This window comes from Salvelinus sp. IW2-2015, unplaced genomic scaffold (assembly GCF_002910315.2).
Source record: "Salvelinus sp. IW2-2015 unplaced genomic scaffold, ASM291031v2 Un_scaffold3898, whole genome shotgun sequence".
Lineage (NCBI taxonomy): Eukaryota > Metazoa > Chordata > Actinopteri > Salmoniformes > Salmonidae > Salvelinus > Salvelinus sp. IW2-2015.
The window spans coordinates 9909-31892 of NW_019945172.1; the positions used below are offsets into that span (position 1 = coordinate 9909).

Below are 21984 nucleotides of genomic sequence, written 5' to 3' on the forward strand. Positions count from 1 at the left end.
GCACTGTGGCGAGACGTTCAAGGAGCGCCAGGATCGCGACACACATGATTGCATTGTTTCCAAGGGAGACCGCCCTTCAGCTGCTCAGAGTGCAACGAGGACTTTCAAAGGCAGTACCATCTCAAACAACACCAGCTGGAAAACACACCTCTAATGGTGGACCAGACTGTCCACTATAAACTCAGATGCTCTGTGTGTGGAAAAGTGTTCCCGCACATCAAATGGTTAATCAGGCATGAGCGCACTCACAGGGGAAAAAATGAGCGCAGGGATCATGACACACACGAGTCCTTTGTTGAAGATCCTATCAACAAACAACTTGAGTCAAAGGACTTAGAGGGTCAGTTTGGGTCAGTTGAGAGTTCTGAGGCACCCATAAGGAGTGAAATGATACGGTACACCTGTGAAATATGTGGAAAAACTTGGGCGACTAAAAGTAGCATGCGCAGTCACCTGGTAATACACAAAAAGAAGCACTATACCTGTGATGTCTGTGGCAAGGTATTTAGGCTCAAATCTCTGTTCACAATGCATCAGCTCAGACACACTGGATTTAAAAGTCAGTACCAGCTTGAAAAACACCCTCTAAAGTTGGAGCAGCCATGCTCTGATCATGATACTGCCATGGTAGTTCAGGGAGCACACAGCCTTCTACTGACAGTGACTTAAAGACAGATATGAGTGCCCTAGGTGGTTCAAGTTCAGGTCCCACAGACTAAGTTGAGCAACGATCACAGTAACTATGTCAAAAACGACGTGTTCCTATAGAAGTCGAGGAAGCACAGCCCACGCCTGCCTGAAAATGGCTGCTCCCTTTTTGTCCCCACTGAAGATGACAAGTTAAATGGCTTCAACTGAATGAAGTTGTTTTATAAAGTACAAAACATTTACACATGAATAAAGGGCCAATGGAGAGTGGGGAAATAGTGTGTAGAACAGCTACGGGACTGGAATTAGACGGGAGTGGCAGGGGATTACATATGCGCAGAGAGTGGTGGGCTTCACTGCACATCGTTCCTCAGGCACCTGGATGATTTTTTAAGCAAATATTTGATTCTAATCCTCATGTAAATTTATTTTAGGCTGAATTGTTTACATGCAGCTTGGATTTTTCCTTTCATGCCAATAAAACTTATTTGAATCTGGAGAGAAGGGTGTAATTGCGGCCTGCAATTCGGGGTCTTCCTGCATGTGGTGTTTGTATCTGCAGGAACCCCTCTTTACACTTCTATGTTTAAGCTAGGACTCCAGGTAACCAGGCTGGAGGCGGGGTTCCTGTGCAGGAAGTGAGTTTTGTTATACAGGACTTCCCCCCCACCTACATCAACCAATCATGTCAATGCGGAGCTATACGGGTAAATCCGGAATATTATAAGTGTCACTTAAACACAAGCCACATGCTGGAATGCACACATGCAGTAACGGCCCGGATCACACACACTTGAATCTGGACAGAAAGGGTTGGTTGTAGAAGCAATGTAAATCAAAATGATGAAATTGATAGATCTTTCTGACTATCAGTTGAACCAGTTACAGCTTTCCTTTAAGGGTTTTTCAAATGAGATTTTTTTTGTGGGTGGGGTAAATCTGTTAACGTGATATCTTGACATGGTTATTTTACAAATATTGATAGCTGATAAAATGAAGGCGGCAGATAAACTACTATTTACGCTGTCACTGGCGGCAACTTTCAACCCCAACTCAACTACTCCAGTAATTTCGTTCTCACTGGGAGAATCTCAGGCGCTTACACCTCGCGTCTGTTCTCCTCAACCAATTGGAGGAGAATGTCAGAGTGGCGAGACCTCTGGCTTTTTCCTCCAATGGGTTTTGAGAGAGGACTCACACTGATTCAGTCACATCACATGCATCATCTCCTTAATGTTTGTAGCCATGTCTGTCGAACTCGCCTTTCATTGTCGTGTTGCCTCCATTATGGCAATTTTGACAGCAACAGCCTTGCAAGACATCTGTCAACTAATGGGAGAAACCTATGCTGCTCTTCGAGTGGAAATGGTGCAGGAACAAAATCAAAGTTCAAGGATAAAGACAAAGTTGCAGGCGATGGAGAATAGCACCTGGACGGAGAAGCCAGCGATCTGGCAGGGAGAGAATGCAAAACCTCGGTGAGATTAAATTAATACAGACAGTTATGAGTCAAGGTTGATTACAAATAGGCTATAGCTAGCGATGTGTTATTTCCCCACTTGTAAAGCTAGCGATGTGTTATTTCCCCACTTGTAAGATAGCGAGCTAGCAGTCTGCCTCCCTGGCTGAATGTGTGGTTCCCTAATGTCAGACTAGGCCTGTAAATGTCAGCTCCCCTTTGGACCAATGACAAGTGAATTGGCTTCAACTGAATTTAGTTTTTTTGTTTAAATTTAAAAAAAAGGAGAGACATGAATGAAGGGACAGACGTGAACACCAATAGTTTTTTCCAGTGTGACCACGCTCATGCGTGTCGCGAGATGTGGCCTGCCGGAAGGTTTTTCCGCACACAGAGCAACTGTAGATGATCCCTGTGTAGTGATTGGAGCGCTTGTGACTGGTCAAGAAGTCTTGATGCTTGAATTTCTCACCACAGATATCACAGCTAAAGAGCAGCCCTGTGTGCTTTATCATGTGACTTGTCATTGTGCCTTTCTTGGTCTCAATCTTACCACATACTTCACACGTGTACATTTTTATATTATTACATTTCTTCTTTGTGGGTGCCGCTACATCCTCAGCTGACACCAGCAACGGACTCTGTTCTCTCTTGAAGTCGTCGAGTCCAATTTCTCTGGATCCCCCAGAGGCTGGACTTCTCTCGTCCTCATCACTTTCTCCCCCGATATTCTGGTTGGCCTTGTGAGTCTCTGGAATCCACTCGCCATAACCTGGAAAGGAASTCACCAACAATACATTTCAGTGACCCATCATATTGRCCAATACAGAAGCTATAATTGTTTCAAAGAAGAGTATAGCTCATGCTGCAGAGCTTGTCTGAGCTTTCTGTATTTAACATAGATTACAATAACTTTAACTGACCTAGAAACTCCATGTCATCATCCTCCTGTTTTATGACCAGTGGTACTGGCAATGTCTCCACCCCCTTCCAAAAGACAATGAACATCATTAACTGATCAGCCTTTACTAAACTTGTAGGTCATACATAAACAGTTACACCTTTCTGTGGGTTACATAACTTTTTTTATTTATTTACAATGCAAGGGGAATTACATGATTTGGGTGTCATGTCATATGTTGAACACAAATACATTTCTTTGGAAGGGCATGTTTTATACTAGCTGTGCTGCGCTGACCACACCGAGAAGCAGCCCAGCTGGTAGGAGACACAGCTGGAGTCGCACAAAATGTCATATTTAACATTGCGGATACAGTTCGGAATTACACTTACATGTGTATAACATCTAAAGACATGCATCACTATACTGAGAGCGTTGTCGTTTCTAATATTCCGTATTTCTGTCTTTTTTTTAAGCCTTTGTTCATTTTTTCCCTGTGCCCCTACAACTGCTGAACGAGCAGGAGCGGGGTAAGGTTCTCAAAAACAAGTGAGAATAAAGTGTCTGGACACTTCTATAACATGCATCGAAAAGAGTGATTTTGTTCAAATAAAGTGAACTTTCACCTTTACAGGAAAACCATTGTGGAACCAGACCTAAAACGTTTAATCTGTAGCCTAGATGATATATAGCGTTTATTTAGTTGTCATATTTAGTTACAGGCCTGCTATATTGGACGTGTAACTTTTGCTGGGCGTGAGAMGCTCACGTGGTTTTCAATTAAACCTGTGTGTAAACAGCGCGGCTCTGAGAGACATATTTACCCTTAAAATATCAACTGCCAAACCACAAGCGTAACTCACCATGTCTGTTGTCTGACTATGGGCCTGTGATTGCCCTTCTCCCACTGGTACCAGTGATGGCGGACTTTTATCTTCCACAGTAGGATCACGTTCTTGCCAAATACCATTGGCCATTGGAAGTTTCTCAAACCTGGTGGGGGAGTAAACATACAAATATAGATATATTTTTTCTGAAAATGTGTTTCAACACAAAATAKGGATAACGAGGCTCAGATTTCATAACAATAATGGAAATATGCCATCACTCATGGGATAKCTGTTTATCCCAAAAATATATTGTGTTTGCTATATAGTACCTTTCACTAAGGAAATATGAGCTAAGCAATAGGCCCATTACTGGTTATCAGACTAAACTCCACTTCCTGGTGGAGGAAGTTAATCTTTCACCATGGAGTAGAGTTTAGTCCGCTAACTACAAGCCAGAATTGGAGCCAGGACGCCCGTCCGTCAGACACGCGACTGCTAGCTAGCCATCCTCTCCGCTCCGGAAGATATGACGACAAAAGCTTCCTGCAGACAAATAACCTATACGCATAATAGCTAATTTAGCGAGTCATTACACACCGGGTGTTTTACGGCTGTCCGTGCAGTTCGCTGGTTTCTCCTTCCCGATTATATTCTCCATCACCTGCGACTTTGTCGATCTTTGGTTTTGTTCATGCAACATTTCTACTCGAAGAGCAGCACAAGTTTCTCCCATAAATTGACAAATGTCTTGCAAGGCTTTTTCTGTCAACGTTTCTAAAATGGTGGCAACACGAGAACGAAAAGCGAGTTCGACAGACATGGCTAATTTAACCTGGTAAATGTTAGCTAGTGTGCTAGAATGAAATGACCGTGGAGCCAAATCTGTTATAAATTAAAACCAAACCCCTCTGTCTGTGGTGGAACCTCTGAATTGCGGGTGCCCGTTTGGTTCCGGGCAGCTGACRAGGTTGCCCCGGTGATATACCGTAAACACTCTTATCTGCCTCAATTTTCACCAACTGTTTGAATATTTGTGTTAATACATGCAAAATAATAAAATTAAACGATATAACAGCTTGACACATCTTTATTCCTCTCAGAAAGCAAGAACATATTGGGATGACAAAACAAAAAATAATACTATTACTGTAACCCCTGATGAGTCAAGGAAAATCTAATTTCCTTCATTTTGATCAACTGTTCTTCCACAACCCATGCTGTCCAGATAAAAATAAAAGATATACACGAAAAAGAAAAAATCCAATATTGCTAAAGCAATACAATATTCAAAACAATACACAATTGCAGGTAACACAATACACCCTAAAATCAAATAAGACCGGTGTTATACTGATGGTTTCACAGGTGGTTGGTAGCACCTTAATTGTGGAGGATGGGCTCCTGGTAATGGCAGCAAATTACATGCTATTATGAGCCATCCTCCCCTCATGACTCCTCTGGATGGTTTGACAGGACTGATGGTTTGTTTGCAAAGCTGATGGTTGTGGTTAGATGGAGTAGGCCTATCGCTCCATCTAGTTGTCCCGACAGGCTAAACCTAACTATACCTTTTCCTAACCTTAACCTCATTCTCCTAACCTGCTACATTAGTCTTTCTAACCTGCTAATTAATTAGATCCTCCGTTACAGCAACACTGGCGGCTTCAGAGCGAAGTGAAATCACATAAGGCACAGAGTTATTGAATGGGTGCAATTTCACACAAAATAATGGCGGGTGCCTGATTATAGACCATGTGCATTTATGGCAGATTTCGAGCCATGACACATGTAAAAGATGTAATATTTCACAAAAGAAAATGTGCAACTTGTTACAGAGGTTTATATCTTGTAAAACAGGGGGATTTGTTTAGAATTTCATGCTCGTTTTATTATTTAAGTGGAACATGAATTGCATCATTCAAGTCACAAGTGTGTTCTAAATTGATGGGTTTATCGATCCCTTTGCCTGGCTACCCCAACACCACACCCACAAAAGTTTATTCTCTATAATGAGTTTGGATTTGAGGCCTTGCAGATTATTTCTAGAACGGGAACACAACTGTTCTGATTGGTCCAAGAAACCAATTGGTGAGAATCTCCCCTTTCCACAGTGGAGTCACATTAGTTTGTAGCCAAAACAGTTCGGACGCTACAAACAGAAGTGGTACTGACTTCAGACGTGTCTCATGAGGCTTGTGGACGGTTATAGAGTAAAACGTAGACCACCATCGTGTTCGGGAGAGTCTCATCTTTCCATAGGCCAAACCTTTTGTACGCTACAGCCGTTTTCATGATAAACCCATTTTCAGGATGTGTCATGGTCTGACCTACACTGCTGTAGCTCGGCCACCTTCCACTGCAGATGTGGAAGGCYGCCATAGCCGGATGCRGTGTATTGAGACAGTCCATGAAAAAAATAATATATATWTTTTTTTAATGGACTGACCAATGTAGAGATTTTCAAATACATGCAACTTAAAAGTTTAATATCAAGAAATTTATATTTGAAATATTTTTGGACATCAGAACATCTTGAGGGAAGCCTATTGGAGTCAGAAAATTATATTCATATGATAGGTAAGCTATTCAAAACTTTGCAGAGAGCCTATCCAACTGACAAACTCTTAGAAAAAAATATTAACTATTGGAACCAAGAACTGAGCGGTCAAACAGAAATGGATCCAATCGTTTTTTCCACCATTCATTTTTCCCATTGGAGATTTTAGAAACACTTAAAATAAGGACTGTGTTTTGTGTAGGCTTACCCTGTGACGTTTTGATAGGTGTAGATCTCTCTAGGACAAGGTGGCTTATCAATATATTCACCCCCCCCCCAAATGAAATGCTAATTAGTTGCTAATGTGTATCAAACTACAAATACCATGATCTGGAATGCCGAATCAAGGCAAAGGTAAGAATCTCTAGAATAACTATCTAATGTTAGCTAAACGTAGTAATGAATAATATTTTTGAAATTGACAATCCATACCTTCTGGGAATGCTATAAAGTCCAAAAGTTACAGGCGGAATTAGAAAGTTTGCTGTCAGAAGTATTAYAATGTAAATAAATGTACCTTTAATCCATCTGTCTGCATATTTCAAGCCATGGAATACGAGAGTACAGTGAGATGGACGATATTTTTCTCGCCAATCATCTTAAAAACGTAAATACATAAACTGTAAATCAACCAATCCTCCATCGTTAACAATGGRWAGGTCAAATGGTTTATTATCTAAATGTTGAACATGGAGAGAGACAAAATGGTGCAGTTTGAGGCAGGCGCTGAGGAGGGGGKTGTGAGCAGTTAGATCTGGGCACGGTGATGTTGTGGATGTTCGTGGTGTGTCTTTTGTATGGTAAAAAAATAAAACTATGTATCATGACCGGGATGTGGCTGGTCCACCATTAGAGAGTGTTTTTCGAGCTGGTGTTGTTTGAGATGGTACTGTCTTTCAAAGTCCTCATTGCACTCTGAGCATCTGAAGGGCCGGTCTCCCTTGTAAACAATGCACTCGTGCGTATCGCGATCCTGGCGTTCCTTGAACGTCTTGCCACATCCAGAGCACCAGTAGTCTTCTCCAATGTGTTTACGTTCATGGTTGTCGCGCGATTTAGGATATACAAACATCATTCCACACACACAGCAACTGCAGGGTTTTTCTCTTTTCTCCTCAACAGTCTGCTCCACCATTAGAGAGTGTTTTTCCAGCTTGTGTCTTTTGAGATGGTACTGCCTTTGAAAGGCTTCACTGCACTCGGAACAGCTGAAGGGACGTTCTCCTTTGTAATCAATGCACTCGTGCGCGTCACGATCCCCACGCCCCCTGAACATCTCGCCACAGTCGGAGCACCAATAGTTTTCCCCAGCGTGACCACGCTCATGCGTGTCACGAGATGTGGCCTGCAGGAAGGTTTTTTCGCACAAAGAGCAACTGTAGGTTTTCACTGTGTGTTTGGATCGCTGGTGCCTGGTCAAGAAATTCTGAAACTTGAATTTCTCACCACAGATATCGCAGCTAAAGGGCAGCCCTGTGTGTGTTATCATGTGACTTGTCATTCTGCGTTTTTTTCTCTCAGTCTTTCCACATATTTCACAGCTGTACCTTTTTTTACATTTCTTCTTCGTGGGTGCCGGCGCATCCTCAGCTGACACCAGCAACGGACTCTGTTCTCTCTTGAAGTCGTCGAGTCCAAGTTYTCTGGATCCCCCAGAGGCTGGACTTCTGTCTGGCTCATCACTTTCTCCTGTGATATTCTGGTTGGCCTTGTGAGTGTCTGGAATCTCCTTGCCATAACCTGGAAAGGAAGTCACCAACAATATATTTCACAGGGATATTTCTCAGTGGCAAATACAGAAGCTAAGAATAACTCATGCTGCAGAGTTGTGCTTTTTGTATTGAACATATTAAAATAATAGCGTCAACTGACCTTGAGACTCCATGTCACCATCATCCATTTCCTCCTGTTTTATGACAGGTGATGCAGGCCATGTCTCCGCCCCCTTCCAAAAGACAACCAATGCTGTTACTAAACTGATCATACAGCAACAATTACACCAACACTAGCATTTGTTTTATTGTTTTTATTACAAAAACAGGGGGAATGACACCAAAATAATGGAATATGTTGAACACAAATTATGGAATATATTTTAGACAAATGTCTTCAGAAGGGCATTTATGTTTAAATGAGAATCCTTGGGAGCCCTAAACGTTTTATCATCTGTAGACTAGACAGTATAGAGCTTGCCTAGGTGTCATTCAAAGCATTATTACTTGCAGTTACAGGCCTGCTACACAGGACTTGAAACGTTTGCATGGTTTTCAATGACATCTGGCTAGGCGTAGTCAGTGCAGCTCTGAGACATATCTAAATCGACAGCCAAACGACAAGCTAAACTCACCATGTCTGTCATCTGACCAAAAGCCTAGTGATGTGCTGTTCTTCCTCTGGTACAGTGAGGTGGACCTTCGTTCTCCAGTAGGATCATCTTCTAGCCAAAGACCATTGGCCTCTTGTTCATTGAGGATTTGCTCCACGACTGGGAAGTCTCTCAAACTGTTGGGGAAGCTAACATACAATACAGATAAAAAAAAGTTGTTACACAAAACTGGGTTATCGAGGCTCAGATTTCCAAACATAGTGGGCATATGCAATCATCACTCATGGCAGGATGGCGTAACTATGTTTTCTGAGAACTAGGTTGCATTTGCTATAGCTACGTTTCAACTAGGAGGTGATAGCATAGTAATCCGCCCTAACGTTACTGGCAACAGACTGTTACCAAGGTTACTCCATGGACAGTCAGAAATAGTTGCTGTAAAAAAAAGATTAAGTATTTTCCAGCCAGAATTGTGAATACAAGTTATTTAACATACTTTACCGGTTGGCCTGTCCATTGGTTCTTTTAGCAGTAGAGAGTGGAAGTGTTAACCCGATCTTTTGCTGACAGTAGGTTCTGTTGCTTGTATTTTCCATCTCCGACGCATTTCACGTGATGCACAATATGTAAACAATAGGCGAACGTTGTCAACCAGAGCGCATTCTCCTTAATCAACTGGAGTGTTTGTGAAATTTACCAGGTGATTGCGTGGGACATATGTTTGGTCTGTGCTTCGGTTAATCTGGCCATCATTGTTGAAATATTGTGTAAGTGGCGTGCGAATTGCGTTTGCATTGAAAATACGAACAAGAAGACAACAGAGATACAGACCAGCGTATTGTCATCAGATTATCCAACTAGGACAACAATCAGCAGACAACTGGTAAAATAAGTATTATTCTACAGTCTGACTTGTGATGGGACTGTTAGCAAAAGTGAGCCTAACGTTACATGTTAGAGACGAGGAGAAGCCTCCCGGAATCGTTGAGGCTAGTATTGTCCAGACTTGGAGCTAGAGCGTCCCCAGACAGGCGACTATTAGATATCCTCTTCGACGGGAGATGTGTGTTAGTTTACTGTAGGCTTCAGTGAGTAAGTGACATGGCTGTAGTAGCTAATTGTAGGCAAGCTTCCTACAGACACAGCCTATACGCATAACCAACGTAGTTTGGTTATGACTCACCTGGTTTTTGAATCTTTCCATGCAGTTCGCTGGCTTCTCCTTCTCGATGTTATTTTCAATCGCCTGTAATCTTATCGTCTTTGGTTTTGTTTGCATGCAACATTTCCACTCAGAGAGCAGCATAAGTTTTCTCCATAAGTTGACAGATGTCTTGCACGGCTTTTTCTGTCAAAGTTTCCATAATGGAGGCAACACGAGCCCAAAGCGAGTTCGAAAGACATGGCTAACAATTATTAAACCACGCTAATTTTGCAGTGTTAAATTTGTTGAGCGTTTGAATTGCTGATGGCCGTTCGGTTCCGGAACATGACGAGGTTGCACCGGTGATATACCGTACACTCGTTTATCTGCCTCTCATTTGACAAGCTGATCCAGTATTTGTATTGTACATGCAAATATATAAACGAAACGATATCACAGGTTTTTACACATTTTATTCCTCTCAAAATAACAGAACATATCGAGTAGACAAACCTTAAAAAATAAATGCTGTACTGAAACCATGAGTCACAATAAATATTTCAATTCCATTTTGCTTAACTCTAATAGAAGCCTTTCTGTGAAGACGTTTTTTAGCCCATAGATTGTTGTAATGTTTGAGTCACTCAAATACCACATGAACACACAGATTTGGCTAAATGTATGACTAAGAAAATGAGTTTAAACTGCAAATTCTCCCCACCATCAAGAGGAGTGTGAACAGAGAAATATACTTAGAAAATAGACGCGGGGCACAGGGTGGTCCAAAGTTGGAAGGAGGGGGTCTGGGCAAAAAAGTTTGGGAACCCTGACATAGCTGATGGTTAGATGGTTGTGGCTAGACGGAAGTAAGATCCTAAGTTTGATCTGTGTGGACAACTGTAGCATTTTAGTTAAGCCTAACTCTAACCCTTTTCCCAACCTACTATGTTAATTATCCTAACCGGCTGCGGTTAGTTCTCCTAACCTGCTATGTAAACAATCCATCAGTCCAGACAAATCATCAGTATACCCAYGAGTGTGTCCCGAAGTGGACAGTTTATTGATCCCCTCGCCTCTCTTTGGAAGTCACCCATGGGAGTTGACAGCAACACGTGRCAACGGAGAGCCCTCYGAGTGAGTTGGTAGGGGGTGGTTTGGGAATCACAGTCTATTCACGTAAAATGCTGCATATTTTGGCTCAATCGGAAACGTCATTTAAAACGTGAAGCGTGCTGTAACAGTCCAAATCGAATCTAGGCCCAACATGAGCATTAAAGATGGCTGTAAAACATTATCCAGGTGCCTGAAGTTAGTTGTGCAGTAAAGGCAGAGATGCGATCCCCTGCCTGTGTGGGATTGAATCCCAGTCCCATCGCTGTTCTACACACTATTTGCAACGCTATCCGTCACCCCTTCMTTCAATTTCATGTCTATCCTTTTTGTACTTACCAAAACAACTTAATTCAGTTGAAGCCATTTCACTTGTGTCAACTTAACCTGAGTTTATGTTACTGGAACTTTTCCACCTAACGTACTCATATCGGCCTTAGGGTCATTGTCATTTGAAGGCTGTGCTCCCTGTACTACCATCGCAGTATCATGACCGGGACGTGGCTTGTTCACCATTAGAGGGTGTTTTTCCAGCTGGTGTCTTTTGAGATGGTACTGTCTTTCAAAGTCCTCATTGCACTCGGAGCATCTGAAGGGTCGGTCTCCCTTGTAAACAACGCACTTGTGCACATCKCGATCCCCTCGCTCCTTGAACGTCTTGTCACATCCTGAGCACCAGAAGTCTTCTCCAATGTGTTTGCTTTCATGGTTGTCACGCATTTTAGGATATACAAACATCATTCCACACATAGAGCAACTGTAGGGTTTTTCTACTTTCTCCTCAACACTCTCGTGTTTTCCTTGATGTTTGGCTAAACAGGTGTGGCGCTTAAAATTCTCACCACAGATATCACAACTAAAGGGCTTCWTTTTGTGTATTAACATGTGTCGGTTAATGTTGCCTTTATTCATAATAATCATACCACATATGTCACAGGTGAAACGCGTGGGTGCCTCAGTCTCAGAACTCTCAGACAACTGACTCTGTTGGTTCTCAATGTCCTTGGACTCAGGTTCTGGGTCAACAGTCTGCTCCACCATTACAGGGTGTTTTTCCAGCTGGTGTTGTTTGAGATGGTCCTGCCTTTGAAAGTCCTCGTTGCACTCTGAGCATCYGAAGGGCCGGTCTCCTTTGAAAACAATGCACTCGTGTGTGTCGCGCTCCTGACGCTCCTTGAATGTCTTGCCACAGTCTGAACAACAATAGTCTTCTCCAATATGTTTGCGCTCATGGTTGTTGCGCATTTTAGAATATACAAACGTCATGCCACACACAGTGCAACTGTAGGGTTTTTCTACTTTCTCCTCAACTCTCGCGTGTTTGCTCTGATGTCGGGTAAATTGGGCTTTGCGCTTAAAATTCTCACCACAGATATCACAACTAAAGGGCTTCTTTGTGTGTGTTAACATATGTCTGTTGATGTTGCCTTTATTCATAATAGTCATTCCACATATGTCACAGGTGAAACGCGTGGGTGCCTCAGAACTCTCAGACAACTGTCTCTGTTGGTCCTCAATGTCCTTGGACTCAGGTTCTGGTTCGACAGTCTGSTCCACCATTASAGGGTGTTTTTCCAGCTGGTGTTKTTTGAGATGGTACTGCCTTTGAAAGTCCTCGTTGCATTCTGAGCAGCTGAAGGGCCGTTCTCCCTTGTAAACAATACACTCATGTGTGTCGCGATCCTGGCGCTCCTTGAACGTCTCGCCACAGTCTGAGCACCAATAGTTTTTTCCAGTGTGACCACGCTCATGCGTGTTGCGAGATGTGACCTGCATGAAAGTTTTTCCGCACACAGAGCAACTGTAGATGATCCCTGTGTAGTGATTGAAGCGCTTGTGTCTGGTCAATAATTTCTGACACTGGAATTTCTCGCCACAGATATCACAGTTGAAGGGCAACCCTGTGTGCTTTCGCATGTGACTTGTCATTCTGGCTTTCTTGTTCTCAGTCTTTCCACATATTTCACAGCTGTACCTTTTATCATATTTCTTCTTCGTGGGTGCCGGAGCATCCTCAGCTGACACCAGCAACGGACTCTGTTCCGTCTTGAAGTCGTCGAGTCCAAGTTCTCTGGATCCCCCAGATGATTGACTTCTCTCTTGCTCGTCACTTTCTCCTGTGATATTCTGATCGGCCCAGTGTGYCACTGGAATCCACTTGTCGTACGCTGGAGAGGAAGTCACCAACAACACACAGTAACTATAATTGTTACAAGTTAGTGTAGTTGAGCTAGTCTGTGCTTTTGTATTGAACACAGATTAGAGTAAAAGATGAAACTGACCTTGAGACTCCATGTCGTCATCATCCATTTCCTCCTGTTTGATGACCGGTGGTGCAGGCCATGTCTCCACCCCCTTCCAAAAGACAGCCTTTAATTAAACTAGTAGATCATAAATACAATGGTTATACTAACATCTTTGTCGTTTATTTATTTTTAAATAAATCAATAGAAACACTACAGGGGAATGACACCAAAATAATGGAATATGTTGAACAACTCATGGAATGCACTGAGTGTACAAACAATAAGAACACCTCCTAATATTGAGTTGTACCCCCTTTTGCCCTCAGAACAGCCTTGATTTGTCGGGTAATGGACTCTAGATTGTGTCGAAAGCGTTCCAAGGGATGCTGGCCCATGTTGACTTCAATGCTTCCAATGTGTCAAGTTGGCTGGATGTCCTTTGGGTGGTAGACCATTCTTGATACACACGGGAAACTGAAAACCCAGCAGTGTTGCAGTTCTTGACACATACCGGTGCGCCCAGCACCTACTACCATACCCCGTTCAAAAGCACTTAAATCTTTGTCTTGCCCATTCTCCCTCTGAATTGCACAAATACACAATCCATGTCTCAAGGCTTAAAAATCCTTCTTTAATCTGCATCCTCCCTATAGCTATATCTCATGCCAAATCCAGTCCGTGGCACATTGGGTTGTCAAGTCATTCTGGCACGCTTCCATACAGCCTGCGATGCGCTGCACTACAAGTCACAGCAAGCACTGCCAACGTGCTGCACACAAACGGCAGTGCTTTGCTACACACACAGCCTCATCCCAGACCCACAAACCAGCCAGCGCCTTGCATATCATCACTAATGGCACTGATTGAATCATCTACCAGACCTTACATTTAAAACTCTTGTAAGCTAAATGTTCATGCCAAGTTTGGTTCCAATGGTCATCGCTGCAGCCTACAGAAAATGTCAAAGGATCGCATAGTATAATTACTAAAAGGAAAATAGTTCATACAAGCAAGTATAAATGAGTCAACAGTTGAGTCATCTGCTTATTAAATTACAGCATGATGGGTTTACATCGGTGAATTGGGCTCCCGAGTGCACAGCGGTCTAAGGCACTGCATCTCAGTGCAATAGGCGTCACTATAGTCCCTGGTTCAAATCCAGGCTATATCACATCGTCCGTGATTGGGAGTCCCATTGGGCGGCACACAATTGGCCCAGCGTCGTCCGGGTTTGGCTGGGATAGCCATCATTGTAATAAGAATTGGTTCTTAACTGACTTTCCCAGTTAATTAAAAGTAATATATATATATCTATCAACGTCAATTGCGCGGCTTCGTGTGTCCCGTTTATACGCAGAGAGGGAAAGTGTATTATTGCTCTCTTATTTTAAGTGTAAAAATGCATAAACAGCATCCTACGTACACTGTATAAAAATATAAATGCAACATTTTCAAAGATTTTACCAAGTACATTTCATAAGTTAATCAGTCAATTGAAATAAAAAATTAAATAGGCCTAATGATTATTATTATTTTTTCTAATCTATGGATTTAACATGACTGGGAATACAGACATGCATCTGTTGGTCACAGATAGCTTAAAATAAAATAAAAAAGTAGGGACGTGGATCAGAAAACCAGTCAGTATCTGGTGTGACCACCATTTACCTCATGCAGCGTGACTCCTTCGGATAGATTTGATCAGGCTGTTGATTGTGGCCTGTGGAATGTGGCGGTCGAATTTCTGGATGTGTGTGGGAACTGGAACATTGTCTTACACGTCGATCCAGAGCTCCCAAACATGCTCAATGAGTGCCATGAATGGCGAGTATGCACACCATGGAAGAATTGGGACATTTTCAGYTTCTTGGAATTGTGTACAGATAGTTGCAACATGGGGCTGTACATTATCATGCTGAAACATGAGATGATGGCGGTGGATTCATGGCATGACAATGGACCTCAGGATCTCGTCACGGTACCTCTGCATTCAAATTGCCATCGATAAAATGCAATTGTGCATGTTGTCCATAGTTTAGGTCTGCCCATACCATAACCCTCACCGCCACCATAGGCCACTCTGTTATCAACATCAGCAAACCACTCGCCCAAATGATGCCATACACACCATCTGCCCGGAACAGTTGAAACCGCGATTCATCCATGAAGAAGCACATTTCTCCAGTGTGCCAGTGGCCATCGAAGGTGAGCATTTGTCCACTGCAAGTGGGTTAGTTTTGTTATTCATTTTTCATTCGCACACACTCCCTTTAAAACAGTCTCTCACACACACACACACAATTGACTCCCCATTCATTGTCCATACCTCTAAAAAATGTTCTAAATGAATTATCCACATACCAACACATTAAAAACAAGAACAGAAAACATTGACAGAGTCCTGAATCACCATGTTCCATACAAGACAGAGGGGTGCATCTCGGTGTCCTAAGACCCTGGTGAGGACAACAAGCTCTCCGGGTGGCTGGTCTCAGACGATCCCGCAGGTGTAGAAGCCGGATATGGAGGTCCTGGGCTGGCGTGGTTACGTGATCTGCGGTTTTGAGGCCGGTAGGACGTAGTGCCAAATTCTAACACGACATTGGAGGCGGCTTATGGTAGAGAAAATAACATAAAATTCTCTGGCAATAGCTCTGGTGGACATTACTGCAGTCAGCATGCACATTGCACACTTGCTCAAAACTTGAGACATCTGTGGCATTGTGTTGTGACAAAATTGCACATTTGAGTGTCCTTTCRTCCCCAGCAAAAGGTGAACCTGTAATGATCATGCTGTTTAATCAGCTTCTTGATATGCAACACCTGTCAGGTGGATGGATTATCTTGGCAAAGAAGAAATGCTCACTAACAGGGATGTAAACAGATTTGTGCACAACATTTGAGAGAAATAAGCTTTTTGTGTTACGTTCATAATTTTTGTTCATTGTACATAAATGGCGATTATAAAGGGACATATTTTTTCAAATAAAACAATGGCCAGTTTGAGGCGCTTGTATACATTATCTTTAAAAACAAAATAATAGGTCATTCTGGCCCCGCAAATTCATTTTTTCAATATGGGCCTTGCGCCGATTGCGTTTGACACCCCTGATCTACACTGATCGAATCATTAACAAGTTACATAAATAAGGGATCATAGCTTTCACCTGGATTCACACTCATGAAAGAACGGGTTTTCTTAATGTTTGTATACTGTGTGTATATTTTTCACAAATAAATATCTTCAGATATGTTAGGAATCCTGGAACCAGCCCTAAAGGTTCTATCTGTAACCTAGATTGTAGAGATCTAAGTGTCATTTAAAGCCTTCTATCTGCAGTTACAGGCCTCTCACACTGGACTTGTAACGTTTGCTGGGCGTGTAGATGGTCACATGGTTAATCAAACCTGGGCATAAGCCAGAGGCCTTTGAGACATGTAACTGACAAATAAAAAGGAAACCACTGAGGGATACAAAGTATATTGAAAGCAAGCTTACACACAGGTGTTGTCGTAAGTTAATAATACTTAACATCCTGGCCTAAAATGAACACCCGTCAACTGCGGGTAAAATTTTGGCATTGTGGCAATATGTCCATTGGTTCCACTAAAGTCCACTTAGATAATCACATTTATAGAAAATAAATCTGCAGTAGCTGTTTAACTAGTATTTCTGCCGTTTTGTTTCATAGCTGGTGAATGAATCGCACAAAGTCAATAACTACGAATACTTACAGCCTATCCCACCTCACACTGCAACACGGCCTGTCGGGGGGTGTTGCACAATGAAAGTAAGGCATACAAGTTGTCTAATTATTTAAACTAAAGTCTACTTAAGTGAGACATTTTCCTAGTTTCTTTGCTATTTACTATTTTTTTTTCAATGTTGCATTTCAACTGCTAGGGAAAAGACAAAGCTGCTACTAGTCAGACTCACTCACAGGCACAAACATGACTCAAGTAGCATTATCACGGTAAACCTCCGCCCTTAAAGGGCAAGGTGAAAACATTTTTCTCATCTAATAATTTTGGTTAAAAGATTCAGGTCATATGAAATTAAATTAAAACAATACACCACTTTACTTCTTACTAGTAATACATTTGTTGTATAAACATTACAAAGCATGCTCGTCCATTTCTTGTTTTTTGTTGGTTAATTTTAAAGAGAATATTTTGTCTGGTAAAAAAAATCTGAGTAGCTGGTAGATTTTTAAAATCTACCTTACAGTGGCTGGTGGACCAAAAAATTAATTGTAGGCCCTGTTAACATCCCATCATGTTTAGGGAATGTATAAATATGCCCAGTTGCCCATTAGTTAGACTACCATGCTAGAAGAAATCTAGGGACTTTGAAAGAGGGGTCTAAAAGGAGCATGGGGTTAAAGTATGTGTCTCTGTCACCAGATCAGACCCAATTTAACACTTACGGGTGATTCTGGAGCGGCACCTGAGACAGCATTTTCCACCACTATCAACAAATACACCAAATTAAATGTTTCTCATGGATAAATGTTACATCCCTCCAGTAGAGTTCCAGACACTTGAAATCTATTCCAAGGCCCATTGAAGGTGTTCTGGTGGGCCAACACCCTAAAGACACTATTTTCGCATTTCTTTTATTTTGGCCGTTACCTGCCTCTACCTTTATAAAATCAACAAACTCAACTCCCATGTCTGTTGTCTGACTAAGAGGCTGTGCTGGCTCTTCTCCTTCTGTACAGTGATGGTGGACCTTCGTCTTCCACAGTAGGATCACCTTCTAGCCAAAGACCATTGGCCTCTTGTTCATTGAGGATTTGCTCGACAACTGGGAAGTTTCTCAAACCTGCGGGGAAACAAACACAAAAAGCTTGAGATTCTGAAAATGTTGGTTATACGAGACTGAAACTTCAAAAACCATGTAGTGGAAATATGCAATCATCACTCATGATGGTAGATATTAATCGGATAAATAGATTTTATTTGTAAAGCACCTTCACTAAAGCAAAGAAATTACATTAGGAGCACAGCAATAGGCCTACTGTAGCGCTGAAGAATCAGGCGACGTCATGAATAATAGCGCTCTCGTACTTTCATAAATAGGCGACTGCTAGCTAACTAGCCACATAGCTAGCTATTGTATATCTATCCCCACTTCCTATAGACAATTTACATATAGGCATAACTATCGTTAGATATTTAATCTCACTGAGTTTTTGAATGCGCTCCATGCAGTTCCTGGACTCTCCACCCCTGTCCCATTCTCCATCGCCTGCAATTTTGTCCTCGAACTTTGATTTTGTTCATGCACCATTTCCACTCGAAGAGCAGCATAGGTTTCTCCCATAAGTTGACAGATGTCTTGCAAGGCTGTTGCTGTCAAAGTTTCCATAATGGAGGCAACACGACAACGAAAGGCKAGTTCGAAAGACATGGCTACAGGAGTTTACAGGAGTGAACTAGGAAATTAACTACTTGCGGAACAATTGCGTTGGTGTTAACCGTTTCATTCCGGACAGCTGACGAGGTGGCGCTGGGGACATACCGTAAGTACTCGTTTATGTGCGGTGGTCACTAGTTACCACAGCCACAAAGTCATAATCGGTTATATCGTAAAAAAWTATGAAAACGAAATTAGCTTTTTGGTCTTTATTTAAAGGTTAGCAGTGTWATTAATATTAGGATTACAATACAATTTTAAGAACAAATTGTAGAAATAGGCGGGATGTATGACTTTGCTGCTGTGGTAACTAGTGACGACCTTCATCGGCCTCCATTTTCCCGCAATATTTGTGTTGTATACAAAATAAGAAAAACACTTAATTAAATCAGAAGAATCTCAATTCCATAATTTATAATGAAAAATATAAACGTAGCATGTAATGTTTCATGAGCTGAAAAAAGATCCCAGAAATTGTCCAGCTTTTCCAAAGAGCTTATTCCTCTAAAATTGTGCACACATTTGTTTACATTCCTGTTTGTGAGCATTTCTCCTTTGTCAAGATAATCCATCTACTTGACAGGTGTGGTATATCAAAAAGTTGATTGAACAGCGTGATCATTACACAGGTGCATCTTGTGCTGAGGACAATAAAAGGCCACTAAAATGTTCAGTTTTGTTACAACACAATGCCGCAGATGTCTCAAGTTTTGAGGGAGTGTGCAATTGGCAGGCTGACTGTAGGAATGTCCACCAGAGCTGTTGCCAGATAAATGAACATTAAATTCTCTACCATAAGCTGCCTTCCACGTTATTTTAGAGTACTTGGCAGTACATCCAACAAGCCTCACAACCGCAGACCATGTGTAAGCACACCAGCCCAGGACCTCTACATCTAGTTTCTTCACCTGCGGGATTGTCTGTGACCAGTCACCCGGACAGMTGATGAAACTGTGGGTTTGAACAACAAGAGTTTCTGCAAAAACTGTCAGAAACCGTCTCAGTGAAGCTCATCTGCATTCATCCTGAGGCCCATTGTCATGCCATTAGTCCGCCGCCATCTCATGTTTCAGCATGATAATGCACAGTCCCATGCTGCAAGGATCTAAACATAATTCCATACATGTCACCATTGAGCATGTTTGGGATGCTCTGGATYGAAGTGTAAGACGGCATGTTCCAATTTCCAGCAAGTTCACACAGCCATTGAAGGGGAGTGGGACAACATTCAACAGCTGGATCAACGCTATGCGAAGGAGATGTGTCTCGCTGCATGAGGCAAATGGTGGTCACACCAGATACTGACTTGTCTTCTGATCCACACCCCTACCTTTGTTGTTGTTTTTACATATACTGAAATTTACTAAATGTATGCTTATCTGCATTTCCTGTCATGTGACATCCATAGATTAGGGCCTAATGAATTTATTTCAATTGACTGATTTATTTTCATCTACAACAATTGCTGTCCATATTCAAGTACGTTTTATTGACAAACCATGATGAAACTTGTCAAAAAAGCTATACACAACTGCTGTAGTGTATTTTACAAATAAAACATGTAAACACTTCACAATTCACATGTCTATGTAAGTGGTATAGTGCCATTTGGGGTTTTTTAGGTATGGGAGCCGACCCCCAAAAAGTGAATTACATAATTTTACAATTAAAGTTTGTACTGACAGATGTAACCTAATGAATATTATAATACAATATGCACAAAATGCATCCTCTAACGGCAACATCTGCCCTATGTCCACACTCTCTCACTAAAATGTAATACCCTCAAACACCAAGTTAGGCATATATAATTTACAAATAGGCCACCAGTGTCATTGGTGAATGATAATTATTTGCGTTTTACCGGTGAAATGTCCAAACTGCATCTGCATGACAATCATTTGATCTCAATCAGCTTCATGGGGATATGCACTTAGATCTTCTTGAGTTACTGTTTCAGGAGCGAAATAGAGCAGATGGTGTTAAACTATTAAACTACTAATTTATATTCTCAAATTGAAAAAAGGGCAGGAGCGCCGCTCCCTTGCGCTCCGGCGGCACCACTCCCCTGGTCTTTGTTAAGCAGCCTTACTCTAATCTCCTTGACTCTTGAGGACTCCTTTGCCTTCCCCACGTCGATACCGTACACGGTGGTCTGGATGAATGTGTAGAAGTTACACAACGCTTCATGGTAGGACACACTGAAGACATAGTGTGCCTTAAAGAGCTCATCAAAAGCTGCCACTGATGTTTGGGCCTTGCATGGGATGGCCTTCTGGTCAACGACGATGTAAAACTTCTGAAGGCTGTTCTTCCTTTCACCGACACAGAGGAGGAAGGGCTGCTGCTCATATCTAACCGTCTCAAGGAAGGTCACCATACTTGTCCCCACCTGAGGAAAAGAGAACAAGACAACAGTAAATAACGTGTTCCACAATCCCGAGGGCAGCCCACATGACCACTAGGCAGGTAGAGTAGTTCAAGTGGTTCCCAACTCCAGTCCTCCAGGGCCTTCAACAGTACACATTTTATTGTAGCCCTGTACAAGCACACCTGAAACATGTCAACTAATCATCCAGCCGTTGAATCAAGTTAGTTTGTCAGGGGACGCACCATGTGCTGTTCAGGGTACTTGAGTTGGGAAACACTGGCCTAGTGGTTAGAGGTGAGCAAGCAGGCAGAGGGTTGCCAGTTCCATTCTAGATGCCATTGCCTTCCGTTGTGCCCATGAGCAAGGTACTTTACTTCCCACAACAGCAGTTCCCAGGCACCCAGTCTGGCAGCCCCCCGCACCTCTCCAAAACCTGTATATGCATGTGCGTCTTTTGGCGGGGTTGGGTTAAAAGAGAAAGTCAAATTTCGGTTGGACCTTGTGTGCAATTGACCAATAAAGTGATCGTAATCTAAGCAACCTAGCGATGAGGGTTTATCTTAACTATATTTTCACTCATATGCGCTCAGAGTTTCATAAAATGGATGTTATCCTATTTACATGGGATGAATTGAATTTGGCTACTCCTCTGGAGACCATTATGTGAAACTGTCATAGTGGCAGGGGAGGGGCTAACAGGAGCTGTGTATTGTTAACAAGTACTGTCCTAAGGAAAGGAGAAGTGCACAAAGATCACAGAACATACAAACCTTCATAAATCTAACCAGATGGTCAGCAGCTTGAGAGGTACGGATCTTTGCGGTCTTCGGGCCCTTTGAGGTCGGGGTAGGAGATGCAGAAGCAACAAAATGGCTGCCAAGTCACTCTCCCATCCTAATTTTCAGTGGAAAACAAGAAATGCTCAGTAAAAGCTCACATGCCAGTTTCACTCAGACATTGTATGGTCAAGTTA

At 42.3% G+C, this 21984-nt stretch overlaps 1 protein-coding gene, 1 long non-coding RNA gene and 1 pseudogene across 2 annotated transcripts; all 3 read right to left on the reverse strand.

Annotated features, from left to right (window-relative positions):
* Positions 1–2030: 2030 nt before the first annotated feature.
* LOC112076637 (hypermethylated in cancer 2 protein-like) lies at positions 2031–10205 on the reverse strand. The gene is made up of 8 exons (XM_024143358.2): positions 9905–10205; positions 8743–8909; positions 8268–8340; positions 7943–8135; positions 3872–4001; positions 3031–3094; positions 2418–2879; positions 2031–2122 (listed from the first exon to the last, which is right to left on the reverse strand). The coding sequence occupies exons 2-8, from the start codon at positions 8752–8754 to the stop codon at positions 2031–2033; spliced, it is 1026 nt and encodes a 341-aa protein (XP_023999126.1). The 5' UTR covers positions 8755–8909; positions 9905–10205.
* A 183-nt stretch (positions 10206–10388) lies between these two features.
* Positions 10389–18704, reverse strand: LOC112076635 (zinc finger protein 502-like; annotated as a pseudogene).
* Positions 18705–19958: 1254 nt separating this feature from the next.
* LOC139026109 (uncharacterized) lies at positions 19959–21900 on the reverse strand. Its single transcript, XR_011477832.1, has 2 exons — positions 21782–21900; positions 19959–21032 (listed from the first exon to the last, which is right to left on the reverse strand). It is a non-coding gene; the product is annotated as an uncharacterized lncRNA (long non-coding RNA).
* Positions 21901–21984: the final 84 nt, after the last annotated feature.